Source organism: Paramormyrops kingsleyae, chromosome 2, assembly GCF_048594095.1.
Source record: "Paramormyrops kingsleyae isolate MSU_618 chromosome 2, PKINGS_0.4, whole genome shotgun sequence".
In the NCBI taxonomy this organism is placed as follows: domain Eukaryota; kingdom Metazoa; phylum Chordata; class Actinopteri; order Osteoglossiformes; family Mormyridae; genus Paramormyrops; species Paramormyrops kingsleyae.
The window spans coordinates 20515256-20534239 of record NC_132798.1 but is presented as its reverse complement, the minus strand read 5'-3'; the positions used below and the strand labels follow the sequence as shown (position 1 = coordinate 20534239).

The window sequence follows — 18984 nt, the reverse complement described above, 5'->3', positions numbered from 1 at the left end:
ATAATCACAGGGAAGGGTCACAGGAGTGTTTTTTTCTCTTTACCCAAAGCTTTTCTATTGCCTGTGGCCTCGGTCACCTGTATGGACAAGCTCTCGACTTTTTTAAGAAAGTGTCTTTAAAAATATATGGTGCTTCAGCATGAGTTTAACCACAACTTCCGGTCATGTAGGAAGTCGTGTTCCATCTGGGCTTCGTTGTGTTACAGGGCTATAAAGCTATGCTGTGTTGTTCGGCATCACTTTGCTGTGCCAGTGAGCTGCAGGGCATGATGTCGCCGTATAACGGTGCAATGCTGTAGGGCTGTGATGTAATTGATGTAGGGCTGTGATCTTTGAGCATCCCAGTCTGAAGTTACACCATGAATTCATGGCAGATGTGCTGGGGGAGGAAGGATCTTGCGGTACATCTCACGTTCTGTTTGTGTACAAACAATCACTGCGTGCGTGGTGCAGGGGATGATGGGTAATTGCAAGTTTCAGCAGCCGTCCTGTAATCAGCCAGATGGTTGGTTGCTTCGACACTCTCGCACGCTCACTGGCACGTAAGCGTACCCCCTGCCTCCCATAGTGTGTTCAGCACTGTGTCTAGCTTTTGGTTTCACTTTCGTGGGTCTGGGCGTTTCAAGAAACTGAATTCAATTAGCTGCTTCTTCAGTTTATGCCACAGAAATGCCTTGGCATGAAAGGAGCTTCTGGGCACGGAGCAGGCCGCCATCTTCTGCTTAAGGCTCGAGCTTAAGGGGGGGTAACAGCAATGTGGTGATTTTAAGGAGGCTGCCATTACGAGTTTATCCTGGTATGGCTTACAGATAACAAGGAAACTTTACAGAATTAGTACAAATGGTACTTGAAGCAAAAGGACCATGTGAAGTCAGAACAAAGGCAGGAAGACAGAATCATAATTAACAATGATTGATTGGACATAGGGAAATATCTCACTGAGGAACAGAATAAGAGCTGTCACTTAAATGCACAGATAACAAGGGTCAGATGAAAGACAGGTGTGGGTTGTTACAAATTACACACGAACACTAGAGACTAGGGGCAACAAGGAACAGGTGAGGGTAATTAACAAATACTAAGGATTCAAACTAAGAGATACTAGAAACATGGGTACGGAACATCACTACAAGACAAGAGACATATAATCAGGGTTAACTAAAGCTAAAAAACATGGATCAAAACAGAGATACATGAACAGATAATTAAGAACACCTTGGACCACATTTACAGCAACATACATGGCACATACAGGGCTGCACCCCACCCCCACTTCGGACAGTCAGACCACACTCTGTTCATGTACCCGGCCTATAGGCAGAGACTGAAACAGTCAAACCTTGTCACCAAACTTGTGAAACGATAGACCCCAGAGATCTGAGAGCGTCCTGCAGGACGGTACAAAAGGTGATGTTCTCACCTCAATCTTCAACCTTTCCCTCAGCCAGAGCACTGTTCCCACCAGCTTCAAGACCACAACCATTGTCCCCCTCCCAAAGAAAAGCACAGTCACCTGCATGAATGACTACAGACCAGTAGTACTCACTCCAATCATCGCAAAGTGTTTTGAGAGAGTGGTGCTGACCCACATCCAGAGCAACATCCTAGATACTGTGGACCCCCTGCAGTATGCCTACCAGCCCAACAGGTCCACATCAGATGCCATCGCTGCTGCCCTTCACTATTCCCTCTCCCACCTGGAAAACAAAGACTACTACATCAGGATGCTCTTTGTTGACTACAGCTCTGCCTTCAACATGGTCATCCTCCACAAACTCATCCACAAACTGACCACACTCGGCCTGCACCCGACCATCACCACAAACTGGCATCCCACAGGGTTGTGTTGTCAGCGGCTTTAAGTACCTGGGCGTCCACATCAGTGAGGACCTCACCTGGTCACTGAACACCACACAGCTGGTGAAGAAGGCTCAACGGTGACTGTACTTCCTGAGGAAGTTTGGTATGTCAACCAAGATCCTCAGCAACTAATACAGCTGCATTGTGGAGAGCACACTGACCAGCTGCATCACCGCGTGGTATGGCAGCACTACAGCTATGGACTGCAAACACCTGCAGAGTGGTGAAGACTGCGGAGAAGATCTTCAGGACTCTGCTGCCCTCTTTGCAGAGCAGCTACCACCGCAGAGTCCAAAGGAGAATTGCCTCCATCCACAAAGACCCCACACACCCCCAACACGAACTGTTCACACTTCTGCCCTCAGGACGGAAGACAGAAGTGTGAAATCTAGAACCTCCCGACTTAACAATTCCTTCTTCCCCACTGCCATCAGACTCCTTAACAGCCGACAGGAGTATGAATAATGGACATCATACTACCATACTACCATACCATACTACCTCATACTGTAATTTTTTGCGCATTAAGCTCTTTTGCACATTACACTCAAAGTATTTATTTTTCTATTTTTTTCTATTATATTGTACCTCTGCATTTTGTGTAGACAGCAAAGTAAGAATTTCATTGCACGGAGAAATGCACTTTTCTACTGTACATACTGTATGACAATAAATGCTTTGAATCTTATCTTGAATCTTAACCTTCTGGGGTCTAGGGGTAGGGAACATACTTTGACTGGGGCATGGTCACACATTTCTTTAAATATCATAAACTTAATTCATGGCAAATAAATTATTTCTTATATGTTTGGTTTGGCATTACACTCATCTTAATTTTAATGTATATTGTAAATATGTCAGATTTATGTTAAGTTTGTAATTTGACATCAAAGTATAGAAATTGCAAAATGCAGCTTGGAACACTTGCAGAAACATTATAAAAGTACATAGTACACAGTGGTGCCAGTTTGTTTTGATCCCAGATATCTGATCACCAAAGTCTACATGAAGATGACTAAATGGTGTAGTTGCAACATTCAGTTGGATAAATAAATAAGAAAAACCGAACTCATGTCACTATTTCTGGCTCCTTTCATTGAATATGTAGGAGCTCTCATGTGTATGCATGAGCCATTCACACCTGGCCACATCCCCCCCCACTTTTATGGCGCTGATGGGGAGGTATCTGGATCACGTTTCATCGTTGCGTTGTTCATCAAATTACCATGCGAATGCGATTTGAATACGCGCTAATGCGGCTATTTAGAATGTGAATAGCGATCTTCGGGTGACAGCGGTACTACACGCCCCCGATGCAGGTAAAACTAAGAAAGGTGACACGGTTTACCTTTTTCGCTGATTTAACTTAATTTTAAAAACTTTAATACTTCTAACAATGGACGTTTTGAAAAGAATACAGATTACGGATTTAGTCAGCATTTTTTTTCATGATTCTACATAAATATTTCAGTGAGATATAAACTGAAATAGACATGAAAAATACGCTGCATCGCCGACGAGGTTAACAATACATTCACAACAGAATTCAGAGCACAAGAACACAAAATGTCCAACAAGGTGAGGCTGGCCTCTAGCCAACCGAGAACCCATGACAGAGGAGTTGCTTGGGCCAGAACCACCTGCTTAGCCTATTTAGCCACACAGTGACCCAAGGGGGAGGGGAAAACAACAGGGGCACCAAATAAACAGGATGGCCAGTGAGACCTGCTGGTCGAATCGAGAAATGAGATACAGAACAGGCAAGACAGGGACCAATCCTGACATGTCTACCAGTGGTGACTTTCCAGCCCTGCTCCGTATCTGACACTGAGAATTCACTACGTGAGTCTGAAGATGCCACCCCGTATGTTTGCATTCTCATGTCTGACTGTCATTCTGAGGACGTGGAGAGGGATGTGGGGGAGAAGGTTTCTCCATAGATCCTCCCCTGGCCACACACACACCATGAGGCCCCAGTTGCCATGGAGAAGCTAGTCCTAGTCCAGAAACTGCCTGTGTCGTCAACAGCGGTGTCTTTTTTTCATTTCCTGGGGGGGGGGGGGGGGCGCACTGTCTGTTTCAACTGTTTTAACTTAAAAGTCATCTGCGCTGTCAAACTACATAAACTGCAAGTGTATTTCATCTATTATGAAATGCTGTACAATTTGCTTATCAATCAATGTCAGTTGATTTCATCTCTCATTTTTCAGCTAAGGTGACCAGTCACCCCGAACTTGATGAGGAGATTGATTTCCTGTCCTCCATCATCGCCAAACAGAGGTCACAGGTCAGACAGTCAGGTAAGACTGCCCACAGTCATTATGTTGTGAGTAGTCATAGTGACATAACTGTCAACTTCTTTTGTTCTTTGCTAAAGCATTTATATATTTTATAGCGAGCGCTTCAATTAAACAGGGTGTACAATGGAGAAAGCAAAGCCAGCCAGTCCCTGGGGAAATTGAGGGTTAGGAGCCTAGCTCAGAGGCTCAACAATGACCATGCCATCGACCCTGGGAGCCACACCAAAAAAGAAGACCTCTTCTTTAGTTAAACATAGCTCACTATGCTAAATATCATGAAAATTTGCCACACCCAGAAATCACATGCCAAGATGCATTTTATGAGTCATGTTGTTGTTGAAATACATCCAGGGTCCTCTTTGCAGAGAGTAATAACTATTTAATGACAAAAATGAAAGCAAGCATACAAAGGTAGAATGATTTTCAACGGTCCAGCATCTCCTGTTAGCGAATCGTTTAACGCTGCTAAAGTTGCATAAATACTTAAATGAGGGTGACTGGTGTGTTTGTAGCAGTTAATGATGGTTCAGAGAGGATAACACCATATTGTATGGATAGGGGACAGAATTGTAAAAATCGAACCTTAATTAAGGAATACTGACATGGGAAGCTGGGTACTCTTCAAGCCTCAGTCACACTCCATGCAAGGTCTTCTGCCTATCAGACCTTTGCTCTGTGCTAGACTTATCTCAATATTCTGCCACTGATGTTAGATATATATGTTAGAAATGTGAGATGGTTGAGTTGATTCAACCAAGGATGAAGGTCCAAATAGGGTCAGACTTTCAGTAGACAGATTGCAGGACACTGAGGTAGTGAATGAAAGAACAGTCCAGTCAAGCTTGAACAAGCAAAACTAACTCAAATCCCTAAGCTAAGCAGAACCAGGGAACCTTGCATTGGCTTCCTGTTGAATCCCACAATGGGTGCAAACTGTTGCTCATTTAAAGTTCTACATAGTCTTATCCCAAAATACCTGTGTGATCTTTTAGTCCAGGGCTTCTTAAATAACATGGGCAGAGTGATACAGATCTAATCATTGATTTATTTTTGTTCCTTCCTCATCTGCTTCTCTCCTCTGACACCAGAACCAGAGAAACGTAAGCAGAGTAACACCACCCCTGTGCCTTCCGCCCATCCCGGGGTGGATCCCCAGCCAACCTCCCCCAGCCAGACCCCCCCAATTTGGAGGGAGCCTGTGGCTGCTACATACCCTTCAAAGAACAAAGTTCTGACTGGTAGGTTTGCAGCCTTTGTGAAATTCAACAGAAGTACACAGTTGGTATGTTCTGTGTGACCAGCAGAGTAGCGTCTAACATCACATTTTCGTAATCTGCAGGTTACATGTTCAAGTGCCAAGTGTGGTCCTTCTGTAGCTGCCTCAAACTAGGTTCTTCATCAGAAATACTCTATTCTCACTCAATAAATGGATAAAATTGAAAGTCTCTTTGGATAAACAAAATAAGCGACTCATGACAGAGATCTTGCAGAGATTTTAGAAGCCATTCTGCCCTGAGTCTGGTTATCAGCCAAACAGCGCGACACTAATTCCTGTCCTGAGTTTTGACAGGCTGCACTTAAACTGGTGCACGCTGCAACCAGTTTAAGCCCCTGTTTGGAATGCATGGCGCTCAAGTCCACAAGCAAAGCCGTGCACCTAGCTCAGCTTTGAGGAGCCCAAATTATATCTGCAGCTTGGCGACACAAAGAAATATCACAATGCTGTAGGGATGGCGGGAGCTCAGCATCACCACCTGCAGGGGGCTTCAGGCCACTAGAAGGCCCCGATAATTTCATTATGTCCTGGTCGGGTTCAAACAGGCATCTGCTAGGCGACTGGTTTAGCGTAGCCATTCTTAATATCAGCCCAATGAAATTAGCCTCCCCCTTTCTACTGGCATGATGGTGTTAGCACTTGTTAGCTCACGCAGGAGTGATACTCTGAGATACATCAGGCCCCGCAGCCCTGCTAGCACCAGAACCCCTGCTCTCTGGCAGGACCCCCGGTTATCCCCCAGCAGTGCTAATGCAGGCCGAGGCCAACTAGGGGCAGCAAAGGGCCAGTGCCATCAGACTCACAAGGATGTTCTTTGTTGGACTTTCTTGCATCAGTAAGAGGAGACGTTTGAATCGATAAGTTCTGGAGGTTTCAAACCAAAGGTTAGGCAGCCATAGAGATGTCTTAGCCTAACTGCTAACAAAAAGCATCATTGGCTCCGGGAAGGATGTGAGAGTCATTTACTCTCTGATACACCTCCCCACTTTCACTTACCTCCATTAAGTATGTTTGTATTTAACAAGACTAAAAAAATTCAAGTAGTATAGGCACTACCTTTAGAAGGGAAAATGCTCGGTTACCACGCATAAGGGGTCACTCTGTGCCTGGGGACACTTGCGTTTGTCACATACCTGTCACCAGACTGCCCCCTGTGTCTGAGAACCTGCACAGCTGCTCTTCCCTCCCTTGTGGGATTTTCTTCTCTTATAGCACTGCTCACTATGCCCCCTTTCTCCATTCTCCTCTCTCCATTCACAGTCATGACAGCTGCCTTCTCCATCCTGGGCACCTTGGCCTTGACTGTGGCGGTGGCTTGTTGGATCAGGTGATTTTTATTTTTCTTCTCTGCTGTTTGTTTTTAACTGCTTCAAAAAGTCTCTTAGAATTTGGATTATCTGGAGTCCTGGCAGATCAATACAATAGAAGATTAAATAAAAGTTTCTTCCCAGTTCCCGTTTCACCTCAGTATGGATGTTTTTAATCTAACAACAACCCCTGGTAGATTCCTTTCTTGTTGTTATTGATAAAAACTGTATTTACAGCCCTTCTTATAAAGACCTCTCTTTAAACACAGTTAAAGCTTCAGTCCCCTTCCGGGAATTCACTGGCAGGACAAACCACTGACAGAACACGTACTGCAATGGATTTAAAGACACCTTAGGACTCCACTTCACATTCACTTTAATATTTATGTATAGTTATGCTAAAACACACTGAATGGCTTCCAAAATGTGTCGAAGCTTTCAGCTCCCCTCACTCCCGCATCTCTCGCCCCCGGCAGGCTCCGGAAGGGCGCCCGCCTTGCTCAGAAGGTGGATTACCCGGCTTTCGGCCTGTTGGGTTCCCATACCTTTGACAGCACGCAAGTGAGTAACGCTCAGATGCAGTGCAATGTGGGGCAGTCAGTGGGCTGGCTGCGAACTGAACAGCCTCCTTGTGTCGTTCTGCTCCAGACAGGAGATAAGAAGCTGGCCCACAGCGCCCAGATGTATCACTATCAGCAGCAGAAGCAGCAGATGCTATCCCTAGAGAGGTGAGTTTCCATTATGTCTGCACTCTGCTTGGCCGTCCCAAAGAAACCAGGAAATGCTTCCGTTTTCCTCACAGTGCTGTGCTAGACTCACCGTTAATGTTGTGTACAAGGCACCGTGTCATCAGCAGGAGGTGAACTTGGAAGATTCGCAGGAGAGTCTGACCATGTAATGATCTTTAACCTGAAGCGCTGTAGCAAAATATCAGGCTGCTGGGTCTTGCTGAACAGACACATGGACTAAATGCCAAAGTAACAGCCACCTTCATCTCTCTGACCAGTTCTGTCTCCTGATGTTTCTCAGACACAGAGGTGAGCATAAGGTTCCGGACTCTGGAACCACCTCGGACGAGGAGAATGAGGATGGAGACTTTACTGTGTATGAATGTCCCGGCCTGGCTCCGGTAAGTCCGCCGTAGTGCTGCCCAGCCAGACTTGTCTCATCATGGATCCTCCTCTAGAACCTGCAGAGCTCTCAGAAATGGGGCAGAGCTGTATCAACATAGCGAAAACATGCAATATTCAAATGCATTTGAACCTGCAACCCTGAAACTTTGATACCATGTGCCAGTATTCCACAGCATGTGCCCATATGTGTGTGTGCAAGCAGCTGTTGTTTTTAGACGTTCTTCAGATGTGATCGTCTGTTTTTCTTTTCTTCTCCCATTAGACTGGAGAAATGGAAGTGAGGAATCCTCTGTTTGATGACTCTACTCTAACGCTGCGGAGGAATGAGGAGTAAAATGCTGGACTGTCTCTCTCTCTCACACACACATACACACACACACACACACACACAGTCCATGTATTCATATCTTTGTGGGGACTCTATTTATTTCTATGGGCATCTCGATTCCCAAAAATGATGACCGAAACCCCTACCCAGCTCCAACCATAACCATAAGTAACCAAACAAAATACAGACTTTTGGAATTTGTACTGTTTTGGTTGCAGTCACCGATTTTTATATGATTGAATTTCCCCTTGTGAGGACCAAAAAAATGCTCCCCACCATGTCAAAGTAACAGCTTTTAGTCACACTGTACGGACATTTGGTCCCCTCAATGTAATGTATATATGGACCACACACACACACACACACACACACACACACACTGAGGACACTGGAAGATGCCCGCCTGCCTGCCAGGTGCCCCAGCAGTATCTCTGAATCAAGCAGTAAGGATGACCATTGTTTAAGGAAGAACTCCAGGGAGAATGTGAGCAGTGAGCAGCAGCACCCCCTGGTGGCATCGCTGTGGTACTGCCTCTCTATCTTGCCCTCGGTCCCCACGCCAGCAGCTCCCTCTGATCACTTCCCACACTGTCCGCACCCCTCCCACACATGATTTCCCTTGCATCGTGTAGCTTGCCTGTTTTCTCCTCTGTCGAGCTGATCTGCCAGTGTTTCATTTTCAGAGATCCACTTCCTCCAATTTGCCTGTAAGAGTTAGCAGTGAGTGTCTTACTCATCACCACGTTGCACGGTGCTGTAATGAGCAGCTGCTGCTGGTGCAGACCCCCTTGCCCTGTATGCACTGAGCCGTATCACTGACCGTGCAGCAGCAGGCACCCTATAACAGGCTGCTACCGCTGCTATAGAGACCTGCGTGTCCTCTTCATTAACCTGTCCCACAAACACACACAAGCACAAAACACATGCAACACACTATGTATGCTATGTATTTTTTATTTTTATTCATGTGAAATTCTCAGTTTAAATTCTGAAGTTCCTTGTTTGCAATGAAGATGAAATCAAAGGTTAAAGGATGAAATTTTTTCTTATTAATTTTTCTAGGGTATCCATGTGGTGGCTTCTGTAAGCCTGGAGCTGTCTGTCAGCGAAAGCTCCTCACTTTTAATAGTTGGGCTGCCATGCATTGCTGAAAGACAGATCACATGACCCAATTGGTTGTCCTACATAGGCCGTTTATTGTTTTTGTCATGTAGTGCTTCTATGTTCTTGTTTCAGTTGGAGGGAATATCAAAATGAATTAAAATACACTGATACATCCTAACCATGCAGCAAGGGGGGGTTGATTTTAACAGGCATTTCACTGTGGTTAGAAATTACTAGTCCATTTTGTCCAGCTTCCAAAAGACAGATTGTCTATGAGGAAAAAAAGCAGGACTGATGCCCAGATGGAGTTTGCTGGGTTTGAGCATGTAGTTTGTGTGCTTGCTGCAGTTGGTCTACCTTGAACCATGGAAAGCTGCTGAGTGCTGGACCTCGTTATCAGGGGGATGCTTATTCTCACCTCCCATCATGCATCACTCCCTGGGCCTCGTTACCAGGGAGACGCTTATTCTCACCTTCCATCATGCATCACTCCCTGGGCCTCGTTACCAGGGGGATGCTTATTCTCACCTCCCATCATGCATCACTCCCTGGGCCTCGTTACCAGGGGTACGCTTATTCTCACCTCCCATTATGCATCACTCCCTGGGCCATGTTACCAAGGGAACGCTTATTCTCACCTCCCATCATGCATCACTCCCTGGGCCACGTTACCAGGGGTACGCTTATTCTCACCTCCCATCATGCATCACTCCCTGGGCCTCGTTACCAGGGGGATGCTTATTCTCACCTCCCATCATGCATCACTCCCTGGACCTTAAATGTATATACATAAATGTTGCACATAGAAAATAAAGGAACTGTCACAAAATCAGCTAAACTTGTGCTTAGGTTAGTTTTGTTTCTTGTTGCTGTTGCTGTATACATTGAGTTCATTTCTCAAACAGAGTCACCGTCTAGCACAGTTGCCTACCACCACAGTCTCAGGAATGCCACTTTGCTAGCACCTTGCGATTGTGTGCTGAACTACACTTCCCAACAACCACTGCTCAGCAAGAGACACTGGTCCTCTGCTTTGGTGGCTGCCTAGAAGAGGAGGAGCATCAGCTTTGGTGCAGTGTGGCATTCCTCCTTCCCCCAAAACAACAGGACAAACAAACCATGCTCCTTTTGAGATCCTACAGAGTCAGATCTGTTATGAATTAAATCAGCCATAATCAGACTGAATGGCGTCTCATTCACAAATGGAGATGTTTGACTTCTGAAAAAAGGAAGACATTCCTTGAAGAAATGGACATTTCGGGAAGCTGGGAGTTATATCCAAGAACAGTAATATTATCTAAATGAAATGTAAATGCCCTGTGGTCTGTAGCATCTCCAATGGGGCACAGCAATGTGTCTGGCTGTTGCTTCGCCCTGCGCTCCTGGCTGAATGTTATTGGCCATGTAGATATAATCATCAAGAAAGGCAGGACCCTTGCATGTGTGTTGATGTAAAAATCTGCTGTCCCCTTTGCTTCTCCAATCAGCCGATGCTATTCTTTTTCTTCTTCTAAAAAGAAATTTTTAACGACCCTTGTGTCAATAAAGTGTTTTGATTAATGACATGTTTAATAAATTTAATTCCTAAGTATGTATGCATTGCCCAGCCAGATGATACTGGAGGTACTCCTTCATGCAAACAGATTTTTCATTATTATTATTATTATTATTTTGTCTAGGTACCTAAGTTGGCCTACGCTGTTTAAATTCTCAATATTTTCAGACATTATTGTTTTGGATTCTTGCTGAAGAGGAACATCTGTGCTGCTTTCCATCATGTCTTCACCCTGGAGGTGTTTCTCCACTGCAATCACAGCCATGCTGACATGGGAGGTGTCCCACCAACATCAGCCAGGCCAGGCCGTATTAACTGTGATACCTTATTTTTGGGGCACCGGGAGGCGTCTGGCTTGGGGCCCACAGAGCCTGCAGTGTTTCATTTGTGCTTGAGCTGAGCTAAAGGCCGGCTCATACTTTGCTTCCCGAGGTCCGCACACAGTGTGAGTGACGTAAATTTCATCATCAGCAGTGTCTGGCGGACTGTGCACATGCAGCCGTGATTTTTTTGTCCAGCAGACATCATCGAGTGCACATGCACAAGGATATTGACTTGGTATTTCCAGTAGGTGGCAGCACTGGATACCCGCATATCTAATTTTTCATACACTGCAGTATAATGTATTTTCAAAAGCAATGCTATTCTGGAATTTTTAAATCTTGGTGATACAGTTTGCCAAGCAGGTGTGTGTGTGTGCGCGGGGGGGGGGGGGGGGGGGTGGACGGACTAATTTTGTAACTAATATTTCTAAAAACTGCGGTATGCCGTGTTAGCATAGTGCCACCTATTCCAAGTAACAAGGAAAGTACCCATTCACTACTATGCTTATTTTGTGTTTTTGGCAGTACTGCCCTCTGCTGGTCTGGTGGAATACCATGGCTGTTTGCATGCTCTGACAGAAAAGTGAAGTATGAACTGGGTGTAAGCACTGACATTCACTGTTTTTGGGAGGATAAGGGACGGCACTAAGGGCGGTAAATTACAAATGAAACCCAGAGGAAGTCAGCTGTGCGTGGGGGCAGACGGACCACGTCCTCATCCAAGAGCGCAACGCTGAGGTGTCTAAGCCAGTACTTCTGTAAGTGTGAAGTTCTGTAAATGTGCAAATGTTTTATTAATTAATGGGGCTGTCTGATCGCATGTTAGCACTGGAAAGTTGTAGAAATCAAGCATAAAATTCAATAAACATTTATATTATATGAAAAGATTGAAGCAGTACTGTTTATGGGCAATATCATTAGTCAGTGCTTCAGTGCTCACAGTGAATAATCTCTGCTCTTCTAGACATGATGCAGCATGTATAACAATCAGGAATAACTTCCAAGGTGCCCATGGGCACAATACAGGATTCCTACAGGTGTATGTGGCTATAAAATAGGGCCTCACTGCTATTCACTGAAGTTCAAAGTGTTCAACACCAGAGCTTCAGCTGGAAACATGAGGGTGCTGCTGAAATCCATGGACACAATATTTAAAGGGGTAGTTTGTTGCTGTTTCTGAGCATCATAGCTTTTTTTTTTTTTTTTTACACTAAAAGCTTATGACAAATATCGATCTTTGGAACCTTCTGGAGATACGAATGTCAACATCCTGTTCGCAGGAGCTTTAACTCGTGCCTCCGGCAGAATTCCAACTGCATGCCGGGGGAGGTTGGGGACATTGAGTCTGAATGGACACTGTTCCGGACCTCCATTGTGGAAGCGGCCGTATGGAGCTGTGGCTGCAGGGTGGTCGGTGCCTGTCGTGGCGGTAACCCCCGTACCTGATGGTGGACACCAGAGGTGAGGGGGGCTGTCAGGCTGAAGATGGAGGCTTACCGGGAATTATTAGCCTGGGGGTCTCCGGAGGCAGCTGACGGGTACCGGCGGGCCAGGCGGAACGCAGCTCGGGCGGTCGCAGAAGCAAAAACCCGGGCGTGGGAGGAGTTCGGTGAGGCCATGGAAAGTGACTTTTGGTCGGCCTCAAAAAGGTTCTGGCAAACCATCCGGAGTATCAGGAGGGGGAAGCAGCTCTTGGTTCCTACTATTTATAGTGGGGAGGGGGTGCTGTAGACCTCACCTGGGGACATCACCCGGAGGTGGAAGGAATATTTTGAGGACCTCCTCAACCCTGCCTCAGATACATCTACACACACTGCCTTTGAAACATCTGAGGGCACAGAGCCCGAGGGTGCTGGGGGGGGCTTGCACATCACTGGGGCTGAGGTGGCCAGGGTGGTTAAAGAGCTCCGTGGTGGCCGGGCCCCGGGGGTGTGCGAGATCCGCCCGGAGTACCTGAAGGCTCTGGATGTTGTGGGGCTGTCGTGGCTGACACGCCTTCTCAACAGTGCGTGGAGGTCAGGGACGGTGCCACTGGATTGGCAGACCGGGGTGGTGGTCCCCTTATTTAAGAAAGGGGACCGGAGGGTGTGTTCCAACTACAGGGGGATCACACTTCTCAGCCTCCCTGGGAAAGTCTATTCCGGGGTACTGGAGAGGAGGGTGAGATCGATAGTCGAATCTCGGATTCAGGAGGAACAATGCGGTTTTCGTCCTGGCCGTGGAACACTGGACCAGCTTTATACCCTTGCAAGGGTACTGGAGGGGGCCTGGGAGTTTGCCTATCCAGTCTACATGTGCTTTGTGGATTTGGAAAAGGCTTACGACCGGGTTCCCCGAGGTGCTCTGTGGGGGGTGCTTCGGGAGTATGGGGTCCGGGGTCCGCTGTTGTGGGCGATTCGGTCCCTGTACGAACGGAGCAGAAGCTTGGTCCGCATTGCCGGTAATAAGTCGGACGTGTTCCCAGTGCGGGTTGGGCTCCGCCAGGGCTGCCCTTTGTCATCGATCCTGTTTATAATATTTATGGACAGGATTTCTAGGCGCAGCCAGGGTGTTGAGGGTGTCCAGTTTGGTGGCCTCAGGATTGCATCACTGCTTTTTGCAGACGATGTCGTCCTGTTGGCTTCATCTGCTGGGGATCTCCAGCAGGCACTGGGGCGGTTCGCAGCCGAGTGCGAAGCGGCAGGGATGAGGATTAGCACCTCCAAATCCGAGACCATGGTTCTCAGTCGGAAACGGGTGGTTTGCCCTCTTCGGGTCGGGGGAGACGTACTGCCTCAAGTGGAGGAGTTTAAGAATCTCGGGGTCTTGTTCACGAGTGAGGGTAGGCGAGATCTGGAGCTGGATAGACGAATCGGAGCGGCGTCTACAGTTTTGCAGGCGCTTAACCGGTCCGTCGTGGCTAAGAAAGAACTGAGCCAAAAGGCAAAGCTCTCGATCTATTGGTCCATCTTCGTCCCTACCCTCACCTATGGTCATGAGCTATGGGTAATGACCGAAAGAATGAGATTGCGAATACAGGCGGCCGAAATGAGGTTTCTCCGCAGGGTGTCTGGGCTCTCCCTTAGGGATAGGGTGAGAAGTTCGGATATCCGGGAGGGCCTCGGAGTAGAACCGCTGCTTCTTCACGTCGAAAGGAGCCAGTTGAGGTGATTTGGACATCTGGTGCGGATGCCTCCTGGGCAGCTACCCGGAGAGGTTTTCCGTGCCTGTCCTACAGGGAGGAGGCCCCGGGGCAGGCCCAGGACTCGCTGGAGGGATTATATCTCTCGGCTGACCTGGGAACACCTCGGCATCCTCCCCGAGGAGCTGGTAGAGGTGGCTGGGGAGAGGGAGGTCTGGGTGCCTCTACTGAAGCTGCTACCCCCGCGACCCGAACCCCGGAAAAGCGGTAGATGATGGATGGATGGATGGATGGAATTTAATAACTGAAGGCTGAATTTTAACAATTTTTTTTTTTTGACATTTTAGGTATATTTTATGTAACATTAATATTAAGACTTGTTACACTGAGGGAATCTGGGTTTTCACTGAGTATGAAGCGAGGATCTATTCTTACCCATTGTTTAAAATCATTATTAGGCCTATATGGTATGTATGGTATGTTTTGTATCTTTATTAAACTGATCAATTATAATCATGTTAATTCATGTATTGAAAGGAGTTTGACAGTAGTCAGTGTTCAGTACTGCTGTAAGGTAAACACTACCAGGTTACAAAATTTCAAAATGGTTAACGGTTGAGAATATTCATTCATAATTTAGAAAAGTAATCAAAACGTAATCAAATGTAATTAGTTACTTTACTTTCATATAGTAATTGAAATAGTTACACTACTATTACATTTTAAATAGAGTAACTTCTAATTGTAACGAATTACATTTCCAAAGTAATCTTCCCAACACTGCCTGCAACACACTCAACAAAAGTTGGGACAGAGTTAACATAAGATAGAAAAGCTTACAGAATACTCAAGTAACACTGGTTTGGAAGACTGCACAATAAGCGGGGTAATTTGGAGCAGGTGAGGTATCATGATTGGATGTAAAAGTAGCATCCATCAAAGGCTCAGTCTCTACAAGTTGTTTTGGAAGCTTGAATAGAACAAGCAGTTACAGAACATGGACGGATGGATGTTGCTAGACATTCTGAAATGTTTAAAGCACTGTACTGAAATTAATGATGAATGGTCTCCACATAGATTAATTTATACATTGTGCATTTACCTAGACAAAGTTACCTAGATCATATCCTTGGTTTTTCAAAATTGTCATATAATGATATAGTCACTGGGCCTGTAATGCTGAAATTTCTAATCATGCCAGAGACATTCAACAGGCTGGTCTTGTTTGACAATCTTATGTTCATATTTGTACACTGTGGGTGACGTCAAGAGCCTAACTGCATTTCTTTGAGGGGGAAATCAGAAGTACCTGGTGGGAAGCCGTCCAATACGGGGAGAGCTTTCAAACTCCACACAAAGTTATCATTATCATCAATCTTTGCTGTTAGTTTGTTTCACATATTCATTGTTAATACGTGATACTATGAAGTTTTGTCTTTTGTAAGTTTTCTTTCCAACCCAGTCTGACGTCCTGGCACCAGCTTTAGTCCCTAGATCCTGCACATAGACTCTTATCTCGCTCTTACCAAATAGGACATTTAAATTCCGCGTATCTCTGTTTGTGTTGTATTTGTTTATTTTTTTTGTGGGATGATGGGAAAATTTCTTCTTCCTTGTCTCATGCCATGCAACATGGTTTTATGTGAATCTACACTGGTGTCATTTTCACATTTCTGGCACATGTATATATCAGAAACAGAATTTTTTTTTTTGTTACCATGTACCTTAATGTGACGGAAAGCCAAAGAAATGAGGACTCAGATGCAGAAATCGGAGAATTTAGAGGCTTTAACTGATGTAGTATATTGGGTATTATGGGCTGGTGAAGCCACTGTATAAGTTGCTTAAATGCTATATCACACTCTTCAGTCCACTTCCATCTCTTTCCATCACAGAGTAGCTCATGCAAGGGTTCCAGCAGTGTTGCCAGCCATGGGATAAACTTACCATAGTAATTTATCAACCCTAAAAAGGAGCAAAGCTAAGCAACGTTTTGCTGGGCTGGGGCTTTAGTGATGTTCTTTACCTCATCGTCTGCCAAAGTTTTGTGTCAAATTAAAGGGGAGACTTCCAGAAACTCCTGAGCATCATGCCATCATTTTTCAAAACTGCAATCTGAATGGAATCTCCGGAAGTACCAGGTGGAGTGTGCTGTGTGACATTCCTAAGGTCGTTAATGCTGAAACATGACCGCCACTCAATAAGGCATGCAAGGTATAACATTAGGAATGGGCACAGACACATCTCAAGACTGATGGTACAAAGGTTTTGGGGACAGATGAGATGAAAGTGACTCTTGATGGAGCAGATGGATGGGCCAGTGGATGGAGATCCTCTTAAAGCACCAACAAGGTAGTGGAGGATCGATGACGTGGGCTGCAATTATCAGTGATGGACCTGTCAGACCTTTCTGACTTACAGATCGTGTAAAACTTTACCACAAAGTCTACTGCAAATTTCTAGAAGATACTTTCTTCAAACACTGGCACAAGAAGAAGTCAGCAGATTTCTAAAAGGTTATGATATTCCTCCAGGACAATGCCCCTCTCTATGCATCAAAATATTTCATAGATTTGCCTAGAAAGGCTTGAAACATAATTGAATTATGACCTGCTCCCCTTCATTGCCTGACTCAACCTCAACTACTAGGCCTTACCAAAGTGTGAGATTTACCAAGGTAGCAAGCTGTATCTTTCTCAGAGCAGTGTCTGGGAGGGGGTCCTAGCTGGCTCAGCTAATATAGGACAGGATCAAATCAAAAACCTGAAATGTTTGTCATACGTTAAATTGTTGATGATTTGACAAGATCCTAGATTACTTGGTTCTGCAAAGCTGTTATTGGATTGGTTGTCACAGCAACGTGTCTGTAGGCAAAACCTGCCCAGAGCAGGTTTATTCAGTGTAAATAAGTTTAGATCACAGATATAAACAGAGTTCTGTACACTTGGGAAACCCATCCAAATATGGCCACGCCTTTCTCATGCAAGCAACCAATTAGAAGTGCCTCGGTCCTTCCGTGATTTTGGTACTGGCCAGTCAGTGCCTTCACCTTGGCGTCCATTTGAAGTGCACCCTCAGAAAGGACGAATCCCAAGAAGGGGATTGTGCCCTGGTGAAACTCACACTTCTCTGCCTTAACATACAGCTTGTTTAGAAGGAGCCTCTGGAGAACCTTGTGAACATGTTGTACACCCTGTTCATTTCATGAGAAAATCAAGATGCCATTCAAGGTAAACAAAAACAAAGCAGGTCTTGTAGAACATTGTTAACCAAGTTCTGGAATGCCACAGGGACGTTTATAAGGCCAGAGGGCATCACAAAATACTCTAAGTGTCCTGTAGGGGTGCTGAAGGTGGTCTTCCATTCGTCACCTTCCATTAGGCATTTTGAAGATCCAGCATGGTAACTGGTCAAACACCAATGACAAAAATAACCAAAGATAGGGGATAACGGATCTTGATTGTGATCTCATTTAGACCACTATAATCGATACAAGGTCAGAGTGACCAATCCTTCATTTTAACAAAGAAAAATCCTGCACCCGCTGGAGAAGAAGAAGGTCGGATAATACCCGGATGTTATCCTGTTTCTTAGCTTCTTATTTTTTATGTTAACTTGGCATCAGTACATTACCCATGCCCCATTTTGCCCTCCCTGGTGTGGTTGGCACATGCTATGCCTGTCATGTCTGCCCTGTCTCCTTGTTTCCCTCCCTGGTGCGGTTGGCACATGTGTAGGATCACATTTGCACATATGACAGAGCTTAAATTCCAGGTGGCCTGAGACAAGGCCTACTGTGGTACGAGAGGTACTCGCTGGCTTAGGGACAAAAGGGCACAAACACACTTAAACACACACACACAGATAACAAGCGAGGCCAGTATTCCAATTTTTATGGCCCAAAGATTTAGGGACCTACAGACAGCAGAGTGGACTTCAAGGACAGAGGTCCCTCGACTTGGTACACAACCCCCTCCCCAGACATCCTGCCTTACATACCACTCACCCAACACCCTAAAGAAAGTTTCTTTTAAGTTCAGCTTTTGTATACCCTGTATTTTTCTTTGCTTATGATTGCTAGTCTCAATATACAGATAAATATACAGACAATCTTAGTGTTTTATGTGCCACCCTTATAACCATGTTCACGGAGTATCACCTATTTTACCCCTCACACTTAAACACTTACATAAATTTGAATAAATAAATATGTATAGCTACCACTGCATATATATTCTCATGGTTATACCAGAAGAATCTTGAAAATGAAATAGTGTAAACAGGTATCTTAGTGTGTCCTAACTTTCAGAGATTCTTCTTTCTTTGTTTAACAACTCCCCCCCCCCCCTTTCACATTCCTCTGTGGCCCCTATCTGATCTTTGTGGCCCGTTAGCAAGCTCTTTGTGCTCTACCATGCTGCATTAAAAGAACTGAATTAAGGTGTACATTCTATTGTTTCTATTCCGTTATTTTGTTTGTTGTTTGTGTTAAGTGTAATGTCTGTCTTATGTTAGTTGTAGTGTTAGTTAGGAATAAATGCATGTCTTTTACACAACTTCAGCCTCCGTTTATTGAGTGCTCACAATAGTCCCTGCCTCTGCATGTGTGATCTGGCTACTAAGCTTTGAAACCTCAAACTCGCCTGAAATATCGCAAGACTCTCTCTCAACGGCCGT

The 18984-nt window shown here is 45.4% G+C and overlaps 1 protein-coding gene across 1 annotated transcript in view; it reads left to right on the top strand.

Moving 5' to 3' along the window:
* Window positions 1–10868, top strand: part of LOC111858670 (neural proliferation differentiation and control protein 1) — a 41086-nt gene extending 30218 nt beyond the window's left edge. Inside the window, exons 3-9 of the mRNA XM_023840624.2 lie at window positions 4071–4160; window positions 5249–5398; window positions 6697–6763; window positions 7220–7304; window positions 7392–7471; window positions 7773–7872; window positions 8139–10868. Coding sequence (XP_023696392.1) covers window positions 4071–4160; window positions 5249–5398; window positions 6697–6763; window positions 7220–7304; window positions 7392–7471; window positions 7773–7872; window positions 8139–8210 — 644 coding nt within the window. The 3' untranslated portion in view covers window positions 8211–10868. The remainder of the gene's footprint in view (window positions 1–4070; window positions 4161–5248; window positions 5399–6696; window positions 6764–7219; window positions 7305–7391; window positions 7472–7772; window positions 7873–8138) is intronic.
* Window positions 10869–18984: the final 8116 nt, after the last annotated feature.